This window comes from Oncorhynchus masou, chromosome 5 (genome assembly GCF_036934945.1).
Source record: "Oncorhynchus masou masou isolate Uvic2021 chromosome 5, UVic_Omas_1.1, whole genome shotgun sequence".
Taxonomy (NCBI): Eukaryota; Metazoa; Chordata; class Actinopteri; order Salmoniformes; family Salmonidae; genus Oncorhynchus; species Oncorhynchus masou.
The window spans coordinates 69354155-69376425 of record NC_088216.1 but is presented as its reverse complement, the minus strand read 5'-3'; the positions used below and the strand labels follow the sequence as shown (position 1 = coordinate 69376425).

The following is a 22271-nucleotide window of genomic DNA, read 5'->3' as shown; positions in this document are numbered from 1 at the left end:
GTGACTTTAATATTCACATGGAAAAGTCCACAGACCCACTCCAAAAGGCTTTCGGGGCCATCATCGACTCAGTGGATTTTGTCCAACATGTCTCGAGACATACTCATTGCCACAGTCATACCCTGGATCTAGCTTTGTCCCGTGGAATAAATATTTTGGAATGAAATGTTTTTCCTCATAATCCTGGACTATCGGACCACCATTTTGTTTACATTTGCAATCGCAACAAATAATCTGCTCAGACCCCAACCAAGGATCATCAAAGCCATGCTATAAACCCTCGGAAATATATAAAAGAAGCCAAAAACTGTTGGGGCCTTTCGAATTTTTTACTCCAGTTTATAATATGATTATTTTAGAACAATGTGACTTGTATTAACACTATAACACAATTTTAACAGTCTTAACACAATTTCACAATAATGTTTTCTAAAAAAAACATAGGCCTATGTCTTAACCATTTACTATCAATCACCATAGTTAAGAATAAATCAATTGGTGTGATGAACCATAACAAAGGGAGAAATGCAGAGAGCAAGGTAAAGCAATTTTACCAGTTGTATCTAGATTGTCATTATAGAGACACCTGTTGGATAAATGTGAGAAATACAATTGGACTAGTTTTCAGGCCTTGTGAGAGGGTTTTGAGTGGTCATTGAGACGGTTCGATGAGTCCCTCCCGGGCGCCTGTGTAAGCGTGTTTTGCATCCGCTAAAAATGGATTTCATTCGATTTGGAGCCGGGCTGCCACCCGGGCATAAACCAGGTGCCCTGTTCAAAGCCAACGGCGTAGTCGGCTCAAAACAAAAGTGATGTAATTAAGCACGTGCAGTAATTTGTAGGATTCTGTGTTCTGTCTTCTGCCTTCCCAATGAAAACTAGTTCGAAAATTCAAACGTGTTTTATGAGAGAGATGTATGCTTCGGACGAAGCTCCATGCTGCCTTTGTAGCCTTAATGTTTTATGTAAGAACCGGTCCACGAACGGGAATGCTAGATCTGCATTATCGGCTGCCTAGGCTATGATTGGGTACAGGAACAATGCCATCCATGACAGCTTTCTTCAAGTAAGTGGGGACGATAGGGAGGGGTCAAACACATTCCATCTATATTCTGGTCATTCACAAGTAAAGTTAGGTTGTAGCTACAAGCTACACACAGATTTGTGCGTTACTGGAGAGAGACGTTTTGCAAAACAAAAAAAAAAGGACAATGGCTACCTCTGCCGTTTTTTTCTTCGGAACAGCATCTTTGGACCAGTTTACGCTCTTCTTCTTCTATGATGTCATGGTGGTCCGCAAACAAACGTATAAGGTGCATATCGCCACCTACTGTGCTGGAGTGTGCGATCAATCATGGTCTGCCAAATTCTGTATCACTGCGAAAATACAATTAAAAACCAAATAAATCCCTACTAACTTCTACTCCCCCCCCACCAATCCATTACAGTTGATCTATATCATGCTGAAACAATCCACCCTTAGAATTATTTAGCATGTCAACAACCATTGCTAGTCAATAAAGTTAACTTCCTAGCTTTCATTGGTAAGGTTAACAACACGACTCAGGTTATGGAACTCAGAAATGCCAGGTTGAAGGTTATAGTGGATATGGCAAAAGAGTTATTGGGGGTAACAGATGTTACTGTCAAAGTTTCTTTTTACACAGCACATTCATGATCGCAAGATTTATGAACAGGTCTGGAAACCATGCCAGGACTAGCAGAAGCCCCAGCTCTGACAGTAGGTTCACTTAGTACAGGAGCAGCAATGGAAGCCCCATCAGACCGCACTGTAGTTCCACCAATCTGTCAAACAACCTCTGCATACGATACATTATGACTGCTTTTATATTTCTGAGCCTCTAACCTCTCTCTGCAACTGGCATCCACCAAATGCTGCACTATGTCCCTTCTTTGACCCTCTTCTCTACTGATCAACCTTTTGGCCTCAATCACTCTTCCTCCCTTCACATTTTCTTTAATATTATCTATGGACATGCTGTAGATATTGTGATCGAAATGGGGCAATGTGGCTTGAGCTTTAGCTTCGCCCTCATTCTCAGACACCAATGGGCTTACAGGAACAGCAACATCCCCTACAGGGGTATTAGGCTCAGGCAGCGGTAACACAAGCACCTGCTCTTCCAACAAAACATTTAACACTATCTGTTTAACCTCCGCCTTAACTACACACTGCGGAGTCGATATTGAATAATGCTCAACCAAGCTCATTAAATCAACTCTACCACATTTCTCAAAAACCTCCCACCAAGGGTTATCCAAAAAGGACTCAAAAGTAGCCATCTTAAACTACTTCACAAGAGCCAACTAAAAATAGCAAACACTAATGCCACATCAGCTATAACGCTCAACACTGAACTATACCACTACAACAATTTGCACAAACGCATGGGTCTCAGTAGTGACAGATCCCGGACGAAGTGTGTGTGTGTGGTGGTGGGGGGATCATTCAGGATCTGTCTTTACTGAAACCCATGCTGCTCATGCAGATTGTTGTAGTGGTATAGTTCGGCGTTGAGCGTGATAGCTGATGTTGCATTAGTGTTTGCTATTTTTGTTCGCTCTTGTGAAGTAGTTCAAGGTGGCTGTTCCTGTAGTAAGTGCACCTAATGTCGGGGTTGGTGTTTCTGCTGGGCCTGGCATGGTTTGGAGGCCTGTTCAGAAATCTTGTACTCATGAATGTGTAGTGTCAAAGCACACTTTGATAATGAATAAAGTTGACTTCATAGCTTTTATTAGTAAGGTTATCAATATGATTCAGGTCTATCACCCTAGTGCTTAATTTCTAAATTGTAATTGTTTCGCCACTATGGCCTATTTATTACCTACCTCTCTTATCTTACCTCATTTGCACACTCTGTATATATACTTTTTTTCTCGATTGTGTTATTGACTGTATGTTTGTTTATTCCATGTGTAACTCTGTGTTGTTGTTTGTGTCACACTGCTTCACATTATCTTGGCCAGGTCACAGTTGTAAATGGGAACTTGTTCTCAACTAGCCTACCTGGTTAAATAAAGGTGAAATAAATAAATAAAAAGGTTGTGGAAAGCAGAAATGCCAGGTTGAAGGTTATTGTGGATACAGCAAAATAGATATTGGGGGTAGCAGTTGTTACTGTTGAAATAGTTGTTGACATGCTGAACAATCCTAAAGGTGGAGTTTTTCAGCATGATATAGATCAAGTTTAATGGGGTAGAAGTTAAAAATCAAATCAAATGTATTTGTCACATACACATGGTTAGCAGATGTTAATGCGAGTGTAGCGAAATGCTTGTGTCAGGAGGTTAGTTAGTTGGTAGGGATTTATTTGGTTTTTATTTTATTTTCATGGTAGTACAGAATTGAGCAGATCATGATTGATCCTACATTCCAGCACAGTAGGTGGCGGCGGCATGCACTTAAATGATTGTTTGCGGACCGCCATGATATCATAGAAGAAGAAGAACCATTTCGCCTGGGAAGCAACCAGTTTACGCCATTACAAACACTTATTTCCAGTGTTCTGTCGAAACGGCCCCTCCTAGGAAATGCTTTTGAGAACTTGATATAGCTAGCTGAAGTGGAATAGGAAGTATAAGAAGAATAGAAAGTATCGCAAGAAGAGAGATCAGCGTGTTTTGAGAGAAAAAGATGGCGGAAGCAGATGATGAAGTGGATTCTGAATCTAATGGCGGTAAAATCAGGGAGAATTGGAATATTGTCCAAAATAATGGAAACGGAGAAAAGTAGTATACAATGATGAGAATGTCACCTTGTATCTTGTAGGATTGTACGATTTATTAATGAGGAGCAGCTGATCGAATGACCAATCTTGAGGAATCCATTGGAGATATCCAAACTGGTGGAGAGAGTGCTGGGTAGAGTGAAGGCTGTGAGGATCAGGAGAGGCGGGCTTGTTTAGATTTTATGTGCTTCTGCGGATCAGAAGAAGCGTGTGTTGCGTCTCACACGATTTGATACGTTTGAAGTGTCGTGTGTGTGTGTCTCTTAGGAATATATAGCTGGTGTCTCGTGGGAAGTGGATGTTGAAGAGATGAAAAATATTCCTGGAGTGATTGATGCACGTCGGCTGAATCATGTGGTGAATTAAGAAAAAGAGGAGAGTATCTGTTATTTTGTTTTTTGATATGGAGTCTCTCCCTATTCAAGTGCAGTTACGGTATATTAACTACAGAGTCAGGTTATTTATCCAAAGACCAATGCAGTGTGATCATTCTAAAGCTTTTGGTCATGTTTCAAGTGTTTGCATACGGGAGAACCCGAGATGTCCAAGTTGTGGAACATATCATATCGTCACATTATCACTTTTATAACACATGTTTTAATTGCGGTGGGAACCATGAAGCCACATCTTTCGAATGCCCCACAAAGGTGAAAGAGAATGAGGTGGCCAAAGTCAGGGCTGTCCAGAGCATTTCATATGCAGCAGCTGTTAATGGGTTGAGGGTTTGAATGGTTCACCTGAAGAGTCCATGGTGGTGGATAGTCTTTCGCTGCAGGGGCTACATTTCACGATGAGGATCCTGACATTTTAAAGGTTAAGGTGGCGGCCTTTATAGCTATACCTTTAATTGCCCTGCCAAGGTGGAGAGACGGTCCAGGAAGATAGAAATCATTGTGGGTGCGGCAGAGCGGTTCCTTGGGCTGAAAGATTTCTCTGAGAAGGAGTTACAGGCCGTACCACCCTCCCAGGGCCTAGAGCCTGAGAAGGGAGATATGGAGATTTGTTTTGTTTTCTCAATGTACTATTTTTATTTGGGTGGATTAAAGTTAGTTATGAATTAGATTTTTTTACCCTGTTTTGGTTTCAACCCGTCCAGTTGGTGGCGGCAAAATACATGTTTTGGTTGTAGTCTGTCATAAAACCCACAGAAGAAGAAGTTTACGCCATTACGTGAGAAATGAATTAAGCGTCATCCTTTCGGCTGCAACTTTGATCCTAAAACAGTGCGCGGCATTTTTTTTTCCCCCTCTCGAGCTTCAACTATACATACTGTTTAATTCTATAACCATGGCGCGAAGCATACCTTTCTGCACAGTTCCCACTTGTCTGCTCCTTATCACCGGACTGTGTTATCGAGTAGTTGCCGACGGGCTGGTGAACGAGGAGGTGAAACGAACAGTGGACCTGAGCACGCACATTGCTAAAATAACAGCAGAGATTATTCTGTTAAACCAGGGAGACTCGGCGGTACATAGCTTTATATTGGCAGTAGAGCCCGAATTGGCCCCCAACCTTGCGTACGTCGGGGCATCGGTAAGTGACTTAGGAATGCATTCGCTGTAAACCAAACATTTTTCTCCAGGTAGTTACCTAACACATGGTTATAGGTAACGTTAGTAGGCTAGGTAGTTAACCTAGCAAGCAATAGCACGCACATATTTGTCCTGCAGCGCCCGCCCAGTCAAGGCGAGGAAGCTAACTTACTACTTGCTAGATAGCAAATGTGTTTTGCTAACAATGCAAGGCTGTAGCAACAAAATATAAGTGAATTATGTGATTGTGGCGTGGAACTGTTTGAATGGGCTAACGAGTGCACTTCCGCCGCACTCGTTCTGTCAGGAATGACACGTATCCGCAGAGGGAAGTTATTTCCGTGTCTTATCTATATATATATCTCCTTTTGTGTGCATAATTTTGGGACCTTTGATTATGTAAGATAATGTTTAGTAACTAGTTAGAATAAATGTTTTCCTCATGGTGAGGGTTGTAAATTAAGATTTGTGTGTGTGCTATCAGTGATTGTGTGCACACCACCCATCAGTACTAACTCTAGTCAACGCAACATACTCAAACTCATTCCTATCTATAATGAATAAAGATCATGTCCAGTTGCAGTAATAAGAGTTGAATTGCACTGGATTGGACAGACATGTAAACATGTGTCTTTGCCAGGTGATGGGTGATGAAGAGGAGGATGGCATACTTGAACTCAAGCAGACAATGATCCAAGGCCAAAGGTGAGCGGTCTATAATTGCTGGTGCATCCCTGTTCACTAACGCTTTGAACACACCAAGAGTGTCTTTGTGCAAAATAGTATGCAGCATCATCTGGATGTGTGTGCAACAGAAGTTAAACGTTCACCTTCTGCTATCATTTCTGTGGAGCCATCTACGCATACATTTTCACGCATACATATTTACCACACCGAACGCACTGCAACTGCCTCCGCAATGCTGCAAGGCAAACACAACTTTTCATTGGAAATGAATGGAATTCTGGTGTACTAAAATGCTATGATGCTATTGGTGTGTTCAAAGTAGAGGTTGACCGATTAATCGGAATGGCCGATTTAATTGGTGCCAATTTTCATAATTTTTCATAACAATCGGAAATCTGTATTTTTGGAGACCTTTTTTTTTTTTTTTTGATTATCCGAGTATTTTTACACCTTTTATTTAATCTTTATTTAACTAGGCAAGTCAGTTAAGAACACATTCTTATTTTCAATGACGGCCTAGGAACGGTGGGTTAACTGCCTCGTTCAGGGGTAGAACGACCGATTTTCACCTTGTCAGCTCGGGGGATCCAATCTTGCAACCTTACAGTTAAGTTGTCCAACGCAATAACGAACTGCCTCTTGTTGCACTCCACAAGGAGACTGCCTGTTACGCGAATGCAGTAAACCAATGTAAGTTGCTAGCTAGCATTAAACTTATCTTATCAAAATCCATCAATCATAATCACTAGTTAACTACACATGGTTGATGATATTACTAGATATTATCTAGCGTGTCATGCGTTATGTATAATCTGACTGAGCATACAAGTATCTGAATGAGCAGTGGTAGGCAGAAGCAGGCGCGTAAACATTCATTCAAACAGCACTTTCGTTCATTTTGCCCGCAGCTCTTCGTTGTGCGTCAAGCATTGTGCTGTTTATGACTTCAAGCATATCAACTCCCGAGATGAGGCTGGTGTAACCGAAGTGGAATGGCTGGCTAGTTAGCGCGCGCTAATAGCGTTTCAAACGTCGCTCTGAGCCTCGGAGTGGTTGTTCCCCTTGCTCTGCATGGGTAACACTGCTTCGAGGGTGGCTGTTGTGTTCCTGGTTCGAGCCCAGGTAGTAGCGAGGAGAGGGACGGAAGCTATACTGTTACACTGGCAATACTAAAGTGCCTATAAGAACATCCAATAGTCAAAGGTTAATGAAATACAAATGGTATAGAGAAATAGTCCTATAATTCCTATAACTACAACCCAAAACTTCTTACCTGGGAATATTGAAGAGTCATGTTAAAAGGAACCACCAGCTTTCATATGTTCTCATGTTCTGAGCAAGGAACTTAAATGTTAGCTTTCTTACATAGCACATATTGCACTTTTACTTCTCCAACACTTTGTTTTTGCATTATTTAAACCAAATTGAACATATTTCATTATTTATTTGGGGTTAAATTGATGTTATTGAGGTATTATATTAAGTTAAAATAAGTGTTCATTCAGTATTGTTGTAATTGTCATTATTACAACAACAAATTGTCCGATTTAATCGGTATCGGCTTTTTTGATCCTCCAATAATCGGTATCGGCGTTGAAAAATCATAATCGCTCGTCCTTGAGTTCGAAGGGTATGTTGCTTATCCATTGTCAAGCATTCGACTATAAAGTTTCTAGATATGCGCATTTTCACCATGTTAAACTTCACCCCTTTTTTCCACTGGAGTTTCTGTCACTGTTTTAGTTAGTCCCCTTGTTTTTTAAAGCCATATGTTGGTGTCCACTGACCTGACCCCTCCTGTCTGCTAACCTCTTACAGTGGGGAGTTCTACAAGGTGCAGTTACCCTCCAGTCTGGCCGTTGGCGCAAAGCTGCGAGTGAAGGTGGAGACAGTCCTGAGCCACATTCTGAAGCCCTTTCCCACCCACATCACCCAGGCTGAGCGTCAGCTGGTGGTGTTCCAGGGCAACCACTACCTGTACTCTCCATACCCCACCCGCAGCCAGACCACCCATGTCCGCCTTGCCTCTAAGACGGTGGAGAGCTACACCAAGCTGGGCAACCCCAGCAAGAGTGATGAGGCCATTGAGTACGGCCCCTTCCGTGATGTCGCCCCATTCAGTGAGGTATAATGTCTCTGAGGGCCCTAGGTTTGAAATACATCTGTTGTTGAATGGTCTGAACACTGTTGGGCCAGCTGAATAGCAAACATTGGCTTAGTAGGTTCATATTTGGAAGAGAAGTTTGATATTTCTCTGTTTCTCATTCTTTTTAGGATGCCCTGAAGGTCCATTATGAGAACAACACCCCCTTCCTCACCATTAGCAGCATCACCCGCATCATTGAAGTTTCTCATTGGGGAAACATTGCTGTGGAGGAGACAATTGATATCAGGCACACAGGGGCATTGCTGAAAGGGCCTTTCTCCCGTTATGACTACCAGCGCCAGTCTGACAGTGGCATCTCATCAGTCAAATCCTTTAAGGTGCGTTGATTTTAGACACTTTTATTGCCATGGAATATTGGTGCATTTGCAAACATGCTCTCAAAGGTGACTTGTAAAGATTGTATAATAACTACATCTCCTCTTTCTCACAAAGACCATCCTTCCTGCCTCAGCCCAGGATGTGTACTACCGGGATGAGATCGGCAACATCTCCACCTCCCACCTCCAGATTCTGGAAGACTCTGTGGAGGTGGAGGTTAGGCCCCGATTCCCCCTGTTTGGTGGCTGGAAAACCCACTACATTATCGGCTACAATCTGCCCAGCTACGAGTACCTCTACACCCTGGGTGAGTTGAGTTGACTAGATTACCATATTACGATAACTGTTTATAACCAGAACTTTTAAAGAGAAATGGCCGAACTGAAAGCTAAAAAATACTATGCTAATTCAAATATTCCTTAGGGGATCAGTACGCTCTGAAGATGAGGCTGGTTGACCATGTATATGATGACCAGGTCATCGACTCCCTCACTGTTAAACTTATACTGCCAGAAGGCGCCAAGTGAGTATGCTGTGATGCATGATGTGTATTTAGAATCTGTGGAAATGCATTGATCTCCTGTTTCATTTTATTGATCCATGTCTCTTCCTCTCAGGAACATCCATGTGGAAACCCCCTACCCCATTGACCGTATTCCAGACCAGCTGCACTACACTTACCTAGACACCTCTGGCCGCCCTGTGCTGTTGGTGTCTAAAAACAACCTGGTGGAGCAGCACATCCAGGACGTAGTGGTGAGTTGCAAGCCCCTAGTGGAGGAGGGAACAGAGACTTTTGGGGGAGGTACAGGGGAGAAAGGAAGGCAGTTTTTTCTTTGGTTTCACTGCATCTGGAAAACCAGAGTGCCGTTACGGTGACAGGATTATTATAAGCAACGGCTCTGGAGTTATGCCACTGAAATACATTTTTTTTTAACAATCAAGATACATGCTTTACATCTGCAAACCCTTTCAGAGAAATGCTTTAGAAGCTATGTAAGGTTCCCAATTGATGGTGTGAGTTCCTCAGTGTCTGTCTCATCCCCCAGGTGCATTATACCTTCAATAAGGTCCTGATGCTGCAGGAGCCCCTGTTGGTGGTGGGGGCATTCTACATCCTCTTCTTCACTGTCATCATCTATGTGCGCCTGGACTTGTCCATCACTAAGGTACACCATCCTCAACATACTCCCCCTCAGTCTCTTTAATAGTGGTAGCACTTGTACTCTCCACATCACTCCCTTCTATGTTTATCTCCTTTTTCCTGAATGCACTTGCAGATTGTCGTGTGTCTTCCCACCCCCTGTTTCAGGACCCTGCTGCAGAGGTTCGTATGAAGGTGTCCTCCATCACAGAGCAGGTCCTGAACCTGGTCAACAAGCGTTTAGGGCTGTACCGCCACATGGACGAGGTGGTGAATCGCTATAAGCAATCTCGAGACACAGGGGCCCTGAACAGTGGCCGCAAGATCCTGGAGGCCGACCACCGCACCCTCACCAACGACATCAGCTCCCTGCAGGCCCGCCTCAAAGCAGAGGGCTCCGACCTTGCAGATAAGGTGTGTGTGTGTATTCAATTGTGTATACAGTGTTTGGTGTGTGTACAGTTTATACCTACCTGTGTGCATACTGTGTTGAACCTCACATTTCCTTGTGTTTGTCAACAGGTGGGTGAGGTGCAGAAGCTGGACGGCCAGGTGAAGGAGCTGGTGTGTCGCTCTTGGCAGGAGGCTGAGCGCCTGGTGGCAGGCAAGATTAAGAAGGAGGCCTACATCGACAACGAGAAGACCCTCTCTAGCAAGAGACTGGAGCTGGTGACCCGCATCGACAGTCTGCTGGACACCCTGTAAACACCACTATACACGTGTCAGTGTACAAAAAACACATGTGCTGCCCCAACTACACATCTGTTGATCCAGCCCTGCAGTTATTATAAAATAAGAAATATTTACCTTTGCTCATTGTCCATCCCACTCACAAAGTACACACACTAAGGGAACCTGTAGGTGCATGCAAACACTCGTGCCTTTGTGCCTTGCCAGAAACACAACAGCGTTATGCTTAACACCACAGGGAATGCTTGCGTCACACCTTACATGGCAGTCGAAAGTTAAATTGCGTGGAAGAGCTCTGTTGTTCCTAAATGCAGAATTTAACTGTTTAAATTTGGAATGTTTTGTGTTGTTTTTTTTAGCTTTTTTTGAATGGTGATAAATATATATTTTTGTGTTACTCTTAAGGGTTTTCATGTCACATCTGTCCTGTGTCTATACTCCCTTGAGTCCCTCCAACCTGTGCTCTCTTAAGGGTGGAGTAGTCATCAGTGACCCTGAAATAAGGGATCCCTTGTGAGTCAGTCTCTAAATGTCTTCGTCATATTCTTTGCACTTACGAACTATTGTTACTTCCTCCTGGCTGTTATATTTGAACAAAGTTGAAGCTCTGAAATGGTGTGGACCCCAATCCAAAGGGTTACCATCTTCATGTTAAGTTTCTCATTGTCCCTCTAATATTTTGTATAATTTCTCTTTAACGGTATATTTTTTTTGATATGAGATTAGGCCGTGTGTGGGGAATAGCATGGGGCAAATCAAATTTTATTTGACGAAGACGTTGAGTGATAATGTATGTGAACCTGTATCGTCAGTAAATGAACCAAGTTTGAAACATTGACAACTGTTTTAAAATAAATGATTCCTCCACTTTTAAAACTCTTTAGGGAAGTAACCTAGTTCCACCACCTGGGGGCACTCTGGCTCAATATATTTTTCCCATCTGTGGTGGTTAAGTGAGGCTTTTGACTTGGGAAAGGGATAGTGCCTACAAAGTTGACACTGTTTTATTTTAATATGGAAGCAACCCCAAATAAAACAGCTGGTGCTCAATTCATATGTGATCCTTGTAGATGTGGCTTGTTGATTCTCTCTTAATCATGGGGGAAAATTGGCTTATTCTTTAATTCTGCTGATCATTACATAAGCCAATTATATTATTGAAGACACTACTAAATCATGGCTCACCTGTCAATGAATTAATAAACGAGAGGGCAATGGTGGGTTGAATTCTCCATCACATTCAAAGATGTCACATACTGTATATAACATCAATTACATTTCCCTTCTCTTTCCACATTCCTCTGGGAATTTCCAACACGATTTATTCTAGCGTGCACACCAGGCCTTAGTAGGATGACCACACCTAGCAACCCAAACTGCTAGTGGAGGGTGGCACTCCCTAGGAGACCTGCTTATTTCTTCCTGATCAGAGAGGATGAACAGGAGATGAGACATAGGTCAGTCTGAGGTCACCGCTTTCCCTTTAGGGTCACGAGGTCATGCCAAGGCCATAACTACCCATTCTAGTTGCCATGATAACATTAATGTATTGTATGTGCGTTACAATAATCATTGTGAAAATATATATTGGAGGAAGGCGAAGACAATGTCTGTTAGCACTGATGTTCGGTGGCGTTACAAGGCCCCACAATGGCATTTTGTGTATACGCTTCAGTGGAGATTTGGAGCTGCAGGGCTGGTAGACCCCCCTCAGCCAATCATTCTCACACCAACATAAACTCAGCAAAAAAATAAATGTCCTCTCACTGTCAACTGTTTACTTTCAGCAAACTTAACGTGTAAATATTTGTATGAACATAATATTCAACAACTGAGACATGACCTGAACAAATTCCACAGACACGTGACTAACAAATGGAATAATGTGTCCCTGAACATAGGGGAGTCAAAATCAAAAGTAACAGTCAGTATCTGGTGTGGCCACCAGCTGCATTAAGTACTACAGTGCATCTTCTCATGGACTGCACCAGATTTGCCAGTTCTTGCTTTGAGATGTTACCCCACTTTTCCACCAAAGCACCTGCAAGTTCCCAGACATTTCTGGGGGGAATGGCCTTAGCCCTCACCCTCCGATCCAACAGGTCCCAGAAGTGCTCAATAGGATTGAGTTCCAGGCTCTTCGCTGGCCATGGCAGAACACTGACATTCATGTCTTGCAGGAAATCACGCACACAACGAGTAGTATGGCTGGAGGCATTGTCATGCTGGAAGGTCATGTCAGGATGAGGCTGCAGGAAGAGTACCACATGAGGGAGGAAGAGGTCTTCATGGGGAGTCAAAATCAAAAGTAACAGTCAGTATCTGGTGTGGCCACCAGCTGCATTAAGTACTACAGTGCATCTTCTCATGGACTGCACCAGATTTGCCAGTTCTTGCTTTGAGATGTTACCCCACTTTTCCACCAAAGCACCTGCAAGTTCCCAGACATTTCTGGGGGGAATGGCCTTAGCCCTCACCCTCCGATCCAACAGGTCCCAGAAGTGCTCAATAGGATTGAGTTCCAGGCTCTTCGCTGGCCATGGCAGAACACTGACATTCATGTCTTGCAGGAAATCACGCACACAACGAGTAGTATGGCTGGAGGCATTGTCATGCTGGAAGGTCATGTCAGGATGAGGCTGCAGGAAGAGTACCACATGAGGGAGGAAGAGGTCTTCCTTGTAACGCACAGCGTTGAGATTGCCTGCAATGACAACAAGGTCAGTCCGATGATGCTGTAACACACCGCCCCAGACCATGACGGACTCTCCACCTCCATATCGATCCCCCTCCAGAGTACAGGCCTCGGTGTAACGCTCATTCCTTCGACGATAAACGCGAATCCGACCATCACCCCTGCTGAGACAAAACTGCGACTCATCAGTGAAGAGCACTTTTTGCCAGTCCTGTCTGGTCCAGCGACGGTGGATTTGTGCCCATAGGCAACGTTGTTGCCGGTGATGTCTGGTGAGGACCTGCCTTACAACAGGCTTACAAGCCCTCAGTCCAGCCTCTCTCAGCCTATTGCGGACAGTCTGAGCAATGATGGAGGGATTGTGCGTTCCTGGTGTAACTCAGGCAGCTGTTGTTGCCATCCTGTACCTGTCCCGCAGGTGTGATGTTCGGATGTACCGATCCTGTGCAGGTGTTGTTACACATGGTCTGCCACTGCGAGGACGATCTACTGTGCGCCCTGTCTCACTGTAGCGCTGTCTTAGGCGTCTCACAGTACGGACATGGCAATTTATTGCCCTGGTCACATCTGCATTCCTCAGGCCTCCTTGCAGCATGCCTAAGGCACGTACACACAGATGAGCAGGAACCCTGGGCATCTTTCTTTTTCCACAGGTGCATGTTCATTCATTGTTTATGGTTCATTGAACAAGCATGGGAAACATTGTTTAAACCCTTTACAATGAAGATCGTTGAAGTTATTTGGATTTTTATGAATTATCTTTGAAAGACAGAGTCCTGAAAAAGGGATATTTCTTTTTTTGCCGAATTTCCTATACTGCAGACAGACTGTAGTTGACAGAGTTTCCCTCACTGCAGTGGTATGTCAAACAGCAGCTGAGGTAATGCGTCTTATGACGCCATCATATTACAACTTGGTTACCAGTATGTTAGATCGTATTGTATTCTACAGCAGGTTCTATTCTACAGCAGGTTACATACATATTTGTGGACCGCTGTATGTTTGGCAAATAAACTTAACAAACAAGAGAGAGAGCGAAAGTATTGCTTAAGTACAGTATGTTAGCTCTTCATAATACCACCAGTTCCTCACATCTGACATCACTTCCAATAGTGGCAATAATTTGATTATGTCTTACCCAAATGTGTGGCATAGCGACAGATTCAAAATGTGTTTTCTTGTAATAGTTTAGTGTGATTTACTGTATTTGGTTGATATGTGGGTGGTAGGAGGTGAAGATTCGTTAGAGATGTTCCTTTCTGTTCTGGCCCTGCCTTGCTTTAGTTTCAGCCTATAGGGGATGTGATAACCGGTCACACCAGGGCTGCGGTTGAGCTGTTGACCAAATCCGAGCAAAATTCTGTTTAAACCGGAATCTACAAACAGAACTGTATCCTGATGTGGCGAAGAGTGAAAGCTGAGGGACGTGTGTGTGTGTGTGTGAACCATGTGGTTGTTATGTGTTGCATAAATAGTATTTATTTCCTGATGCAGTAACTTAGGCTATTGCAAGTAAGTTATTTCTCAGAATTAATTGATAGTTTTGGAAGAATCTGAAAGAAAAAGTCAGGTACTTATGAAATGGGGAATCTAGAGGGCAAGAGCAACGTGACATGGTGGTGATTGATTATGTTGAGAGCTCACCTGCAGGCCCCTTCTCCTAATCTCTTTCTCCCGCTCTCTCTAACACACACACACCCTACCGAGGGACCAGTCACTGTCAGAGAACAATATCCTGCACTGAAGACCCTTCAAAGTGCGTGCTCATAAATCACTCCCTCAGAGAAGCCATCCTCCCTGTCCCTATTTTATTATACATGCAGCACATACATACACGCACAGAGCAGAAGGTTGAAGAGAGAAGAGAGAAACCATGCAGATTAGGAGGAAACTAATCCAAACTTCAAGGGAGTTCTCAATACTCACACACATATGCATGCAAAACCTGGTCTCATAGACATAACATAGTAAACATAAATCCGGGAGCCTCAAATTAGAATGATATCTTATGTTTAGTACGATTACATAAGACATAAGGTTAGTTAATGCAAAACAAAAGTAGGGTGGTTGGTTGGGGTGGATGGGCGTATAACCAGGTTTCTTTTTTGAATCTCATTACGGACAACTTGCATTTTAGCTAATTAGTAACTTTGCAACTACTTGCTAATTTTTAGCTACAGTACATTTCAACTACTTAGCATGTTAGCTAACCCTAACCTTAACTGCTTAACCTAACTCCTAACTTTAACCCCTAACCCTAACTGAGCTAATGTTAGCCATAACAAATTGGAATTTGTAACATATCATACATTTTGCAAATTCCTAACATATTGTACAAATTGCACTTTGTAACATATACAAATTGTAATTCGCAACGTATCATATGAAATGGATGATGGACATCCACAAATTAATAAATATCATACGAAACGTAACATATACTAATTGAAGTGTCCTGGATTTACATGTTCTATGTTAAGTCTACCCCTGAGTCCAGTTTGGCATGCACACACACACATGCATTCATGAACACTCATAAACACTTACAAATGCAAATTGAATCCATGTGCCATCAAATATCTGTCATACTTGACGGTCCTCCATGCTGTAAAGACTGTACTCACTACCCACAATAGCTAAAATGCTGTTGATGGTATTTTACTTAAAGTGATGGTAATCTGTAGAGAATTGACTTTGGGCTACAAGGCAATATAAACAAGGAAAATCCCCATCATGCATTCTGGCAATACCCACACACTCCCAGTTCTCTGTCTCCTGTTGTATTCAAAATCATGAAAAAAATGTTGCATCCTATGCTAAAATCTATTCCTTTGCTGTGGACAAATCCTGTATACTTTAGCTCCTCTTGACCTGGAAACAAACAGAGATGCCTCTCCGTCCTCTAGCCCGTGTGTCTGCCATTCCACAGTGACAGGCCTGGGGCAGAGGGGCCTGCACTGGGGGGGAGATGAAAGCTGCCTGGTCAGGGCCCATGTCCTGTGCAGGTGGCAGGTGTGATTGTGGCGGGTGCAGACGAGCGAGGGCGAGGAAGAGGAGCACAATGAGAGCGCCTGTGCCCCTCTCACAGCTGCAGGGGGTGGAGATGAGCACGGCTGACAGATAGACAGACAAACGGACAGAGAAGGGTAAGGAAGGGAACAGAGAGAGGGATGGAGAGATATCTGGACATGTGTTCATCTGACTTCAAACAGAGGATTGTGTCGGGGGTGTGGAGAGATACATTCTTGTCTGGGGCGGGTAGGGTGGGTCGTATGGTGAGGAAATGGAGGAAAAGGTGCAAGAGAGACAGAAAGAGGGGGACAATCATTGAGAAGGTTCTCATTGCTTCCATCTACTGCATAGAGTATGTGTGTTCTTAATCAGAGTTTGTATACATGGTATATGTGTGTTATGTCAGTTTGTCTCTTCTCTATGGATTTGTATTGATGAAACTGTAATACTGCCCTCCTCTCCTTGTATGTAACTGTCCACAGCTCCCACTAAGACCCCCTGATCTCTGTCACATGGCTCTCCAACAAAGGCATGCTGGTCATGCCTCTCAGGGAGAGACCGAAAACATTCACTGGGTGATCCATCTCTAGGGGAAGTGAAGAGGTGGCAGATCGGGCTCTGATGGTTATTTTATACATGTGTATGTTATCCATGACAGATCCATGGGCTTTCTAAACCCAGTGAGACATGGTTAAAAACAATTTCATCCATACACAGAGAAAGACATATGCACATGTACCTATGTGCAAATGCAATCACACGTGTGCACACACACACACACACACACACGTTTCCTCCTCTCTATCACTCCTGATTAGAGTGACAGGGGCACTTCCCATTGGCTGTGAGATTGGCCCTCTCCTTTCCAGGGCAGCCAATTTCCCCCTACTCCAGAGCTGATAGGAAACTCTGATTGTCTACTGAGTTTAGGAGAGACAAAGACATTTTTCCTCTCACACTTCACATACCACTCTATTTCATATCTACTGTGAGACTCATTCTTTCTGTGTTTTCTCAACCTCTATTTGTCAAACCTCTGACATTAACTCGTGTTGTCCCGTTGGTACATGGGCTTTTATTGTGAGCCCACGTGGGTTTGTAACCTGGCTGACAGATCTGACAGGCAGGAAGTACCACCGTGGTAACACCTGGTTCCTGCTCCCCAGTTTATTTACACCTCAAGCAACCTGATGGCCTGGCAGCTTGACCCACTCTCCTCCCTCCCACAACCCCATTGATCAAATGTATCATACCCTGTTGCTGTGTGAACTCACATGAGGAGTTTGAAGGTGAACATTTGAGGGAAATAGGATGGTTTCATAACCAATAGGCCTACAAGTCCTAATGTGGATGGGGAGTGAAGCATGGCGAAAGACAGAGGGATAGGTAGACAGAGAACACTTAGAGAGAAATGTGTTGAGAGAAGGAGAGCAGCTAACAGGAAACAACTCTCTCTCTCTCCCCACCCAGCGCTAGCCCTCCCAGCACACTCTTCCTGTCAGGACTCCACTCTCTTCCTGTCCAGCCATCGGGAATCCCAGCTGGAACATTCCAGCTGTGCAATGGCCTTTTGTAGTCTCTCTCTCTCTCTCTCTCTCTCTCTCTCTCTCTCTCTCTCTCTCTCTCTCTCTCTCTCTCTCTCCCTCTCACTCTGTCTCCATCCCCTGCATCTATTCTCAATGACTCAATGAATTTTTATCCTCCATGAATTCCTCTCTATGTTCGTCGTTTCTCTCCCTCTTTCAACACACACATGCACACAGGCTCTCTCTCTCTCTCTCTCTCTCTCTCACACACACACACACACACACAAATACACACTTTTTTTCACTTTCATCCATTTTCCTCCACTTTCCTCATTTGAATATTGATCTACTTTTGAATGATCATCTCATCACTAGGGGTCGCTACATAACAGTACATTGGGCCCAATTGCTATTAAAACTGGAGCCCTAGAGGGTTGGTAATGAGACAAATAGCCTGTGTAACCTCTCCAAGCCTCAGCTTGGGTTGCTGCTATGTTGTTCTGTCTACATTCACCATAAGTCACAGAAGGTACTTCTTTATGATGCTGATATTTTGTGAGCAGGGACATTTTGAAGGTTAATGACTTTAAATGAAATGGCACGCAAATGCATGTATATACATGTGTGTGCACTCTCAGCCAGGGTGAAAATACCAGGTGTCATGATTTTGTGTTTGACCTTCTCGGAAAGAGAGCTAATCCCAGGATATAATAGACTGGTGCTGATATGGAAAACTGCTGCTCTGTTATCTTGGTTGTCTAGGAGACCATCAGAGCACAGGGCTGGTGGAGATACCTTGTTATTAAAAGGGGAGTTTGTGTATATTGGAAAACTCGATTTTTTGTTGTTGTCATAAGTGTCACTCCTAAATACTACATTATGTTCCATGCTCGATTATAAATTGAAAACGGTTCTCTCTCAAATCCAAAACATTTTGCTCTCTGTGCGGTCAAATTAGTAATGTAGACCTTGAGATGTATGACTACAGCAAACTTCAAAGGGCAGTCATCAGAGAACTCGATGTCCATGGTGAAGTTTTTGCGCCTACACCTCGATCACACCTACAGTGTCATTGCGTTTTGGTACACCAGAAGTACATTCATTTCCAATAGAATAATGAGTTTGCCTTGCAGCATTGCGTTGCAGAGGCTGTTGCAGTGTGTTCTGTGTGGTGCATATGTTGGATTTATCAAACATATGCATCACATCGTATGCTTAGACGGCTTGACAGAAATGGTAGCAGAAGGTGAATGTTACACTTTTGTTGCACACATATCCAGATGATGCTGATTACCATTTTGCGCAACGACAGTGTAGGTGTGATCGACGTATAATCGTGAATGCCAAATATTCTCTCATAAAACATCAAAAAATAACATGGGAGAATAAAGGAATATTAGGCCTAGCATACCACACCGGGTCTATAGGACGCCTATTTCATACACATAAAACATGGGACAAGAATTGTGTTTGAATTTGAATATTTTAAGAAATGCATTTGTTAGAGAATAAACAGTATGCCTATAGAAAACGGCAGAAACGGTTTGTCTGCTTGCTCGAATAAACTTTTGCCATACCTTCGAGAATGTTGAGGTATATTGGCCTATTGTATTTGTTATATAGGCCTATATATTGCATTTGTAAGCTTTTAGTGAACTAACACTAGCACTTGACTCGTTTCCCTTAGTAGTTCTGGCTTTGCTGATAGCTACTTTATTGAGATAAAATTAACTTACTATGACTTTGATATGTCGTTGTCCCACCTAGCCATCTTAAAACTAATGTACTAACTGTAAGTCACACCTAGCCATCTTAAAACTAATGCACTAACTGTAAGTCCCACCTAGCCATCTTAAAACTAATGCACTAACTGTAAGTCCCACCTAGCCATCTTAAAACTAATGCACTAACTGTAAGTCCCACCTAGCTATCTTAAAACTAATGCACTAACTGTAAGTCCCACCTAGCTATCTTAAAACGAATGCACTAACTGTAAGTCCCACCTAGCTATCTTAAAACTAATGCACTAACTGTAAGTCCCACCTAGCTATCTTAAAACTAATGCACTAACTGTAAGTCCCACCTAGCTATCTTAAAACTAATGCACTAACTGTAAGTCCCACCTAGCCATCTTAAAACTAATGCACTAACTGTAAGTCCCACCTCGCTATCTTAAAACTAATGCACTAACTGTAAGTCCCGCCTAGCTATCTTAAAACTAATGCACTAACTGTAAGTCACTCTGGATAAGAGCGTCTTCTAAATGACTAAAATGTAAAAATGTATATTGAAGTGAATATTATTGCCATTGCTAATACTATGATTAATCAACATATGCCTTATTATTATTGTAGTTATTATTTAGCCTAAGCTACAATTATTACAGTATTATGTTATTATTTATTGCATTGTTATGTATGTTCATTCATAGTGTCATTATCAATTGTTATTAGTTATTATGTTCCATTGTGTTTCAAATGTCAGCGTTTATAGTTTAAGTTATAGTAGGCTATTCAGTATAGAAATGCATTTCTGAAAACCAATAGGCTACAAGGCTACATCCGACGCAAAGAAATAACGAGTTTTGTTTTTTTACCACTACCAATGTAGAGACAACAACTGAGGAGACAGGATTAATCAGGCAGATAACCATCATATCACTTCACTGTGATATATGTTTAATATAGGGTGATATGTAAAATGTGTGAACCAAAGGCCTACCTAATATTGGCTCTAAACACGGGAGCGGGTAAAACGTGTAAATATTTCGCATTCCCTATGTCTGTATGTCTCTATCAACCTGCGGGATCTTCCCCCCTCAAATGATGCATTCGATGCATTGAATGTATTTGTTGTGTGCGTCTGAAAAGGCGGCGATAATCTGGAAGTGAGAGATAAGGAACACCAATTTATTCAGCGGCACTTTGGACCCTGCTTTCAGCCTCGGTCGGTGCTGACACCCCGAGCAGTTTGCTGATAACGATTAGGCCATTTATTATCTTCACAGAGAACAAAGATTGCCTAGCACCGATGAAATATTAGCCTACCCCTGGTAATAATCAGAAGAAGAAGGGCCCTGGCATCTAATGCAGCATGCATACATAAATAATAATGTTCCAGCCAAGCACCATGCAGACACTTACAAAAACCCTGCTGCAGAACATGTTGAAAATTATAAGAAACATACAAAAAATAAATGCTGCATTTTCATGTGATTATGTGATTATGATAATCCTATGATAAAGATTATTAGGCTATTCAATTATTGTAAGGCCAATTATTATTATTAGGCTATAATTCAGCCTATTTGTATTATTATCAAGTCCTTGACCTTGAACTATAAAGTTTGTATTATTGTCATTAGGCTCACCTCAAGACAATTTGCTTCAAAATGTTAGAAGCCATAGGTGTCAAACTGTAGCCTATAGGCTAGATTTGGGTGGACAGTATGACATGTCGTATTTTCTATTTTTTTTAAACATGAGTTGAGCAGCTTCATCAATTTATGGGTTATATATATTTTAGTCTTTATTATTATTATTTTTTCAATAGTTGCAAATAGGAATGGAAGCTCGGTGCTGATAAGCTTTTATCGCACGCTCAAATCAGGAGGCAGCTCTTTCCGCTGGACGGATCACAAGGCTTGCGCTCCTCGTACTTTTATTGACATTGAACTAATTAGCATTCTAATTGGGTTAATGCTATGAGCATGTTACGAAATTTCTAATTTAGCTTAACCAGTTTTTTGTCAAGTGATGATATTGTCTTGTAGCCTAAATAAACGAAAAGATCAATACACATAAAGAGCTATTTGTGATGAGTGTTTGATTATAACTATTAACATTAACTGGTATGATCATAACCATTGTTGTTGATTTTGGTGCAACTTTTAGTGAAATAAAGAACTGTCGCTTTTGGGGTGGGATACTGTGAAAATAATGGATCGTTACCTTCTCATTTCTCTCATATGTCTGCTCCAAGTTCTCAAATGTTGAGTGCATTTTTATTTGTGTGCTATAACTTCTACTTTGGATAATGGGATAACAACATCATGACCGGGGTCGAGTCTGCATTTCAAGGAAGGTAAATGCACTCTCCAGTTTCAACAAGATATGCTGTCTTTGACTTTGATGATATATTACAACAATGTTATTTGAACAAAAAATGTAGGCCTAAATGCACAATACAGGCTATTTAAAATGTGTTTCTCTGGGCGTATATGCACGGATTGTTGTAAGGCGTTAACATGACGAAGTTACACAATTTAAACCATGTAGCCTATGGAGGTTTTTCTGCCTCCAGTTGGGAGAGTTGACATAGCGCCATCTCAAGATAACTGTCTTTATTTTTCGGCTTCTCTTCTTTTTTTTTGGTAAAATTATATAACCTACCATAAACCAGACGATTCTTATCAGTTTATTTTATTTTGAAAATTAAACTTATGTCAAGTTAGTGTGTATATTCTGTTTTTTTTCTCCATTCAAGGCCCTTATGCATGAGCCAAAATAGATCGGTCATTGAGTTATTTTACGTTTTGAAATGAATGCAATTAATTATGTCAGAGTTTACTTTTTTTGTTTCTATTGATGCAAGCTTGGTTTTCTCCTCTTTTTGTGTGTGTCTACTCTAGGGGACACGAGCCCGGGATGCAGCAGTCCTTGCACCCTTGCACCTGCCTGGCTTCAGAGGCAGTGCACGAGCCCAGGTCGCGTGCAGGAGATATTGAGGCTTTGCATGATTTAAAAGTTGGT

The 22271-nt window shown here is 42.4% G+C and overlaps 1 protein-coding gene across 2 annotated transcripts; it reads left to right on the top strand.

Annotated features, from left to right (window-relative positions):
* Nucleotides 1-3461: 3461 nt before the first annotated feature.
* Nucleotides 3462-11348, top strand: LOC135540149 (dolichyl-diphosphooligosaccharide--protein glycosyltransferase subunit 1-like). 2 transcript variants are annotated; one of them, XM_064966574.1, is made up of 10 exons: nt 3462-3698; nt 5922-5986; nt 7787-8093; nt 8243-8452; nt 8568-8760; nt 8877-8976; nt 9071-9209; nt 9503-9622; nt 9766-10011; nt 10120-11348. In XM_064966574.1, the coding sequence occupies exons 1-10, from the start codon at nt 3669-3671 to the stop codon at nt 10300-10302; spliced, it is 1593 nt and encodes a 530-aa protein (XP_064822646.1). In that variant the 5' UTR covers nt 3462-3668; the 3' UTR covers nt 10303-11348. The 2 variants fall into 2 exon arrangements, with proteins under 2 accessions (XP_064822646.1, XP_064822645.1); XM_064966573.1 differs by lacking the exon at nt 3462-3698 and adding an exon at nt 3705-5282.
* The last annotated feature ends 10923 nt before the right edge of the window (nt 11349-22271 follow it).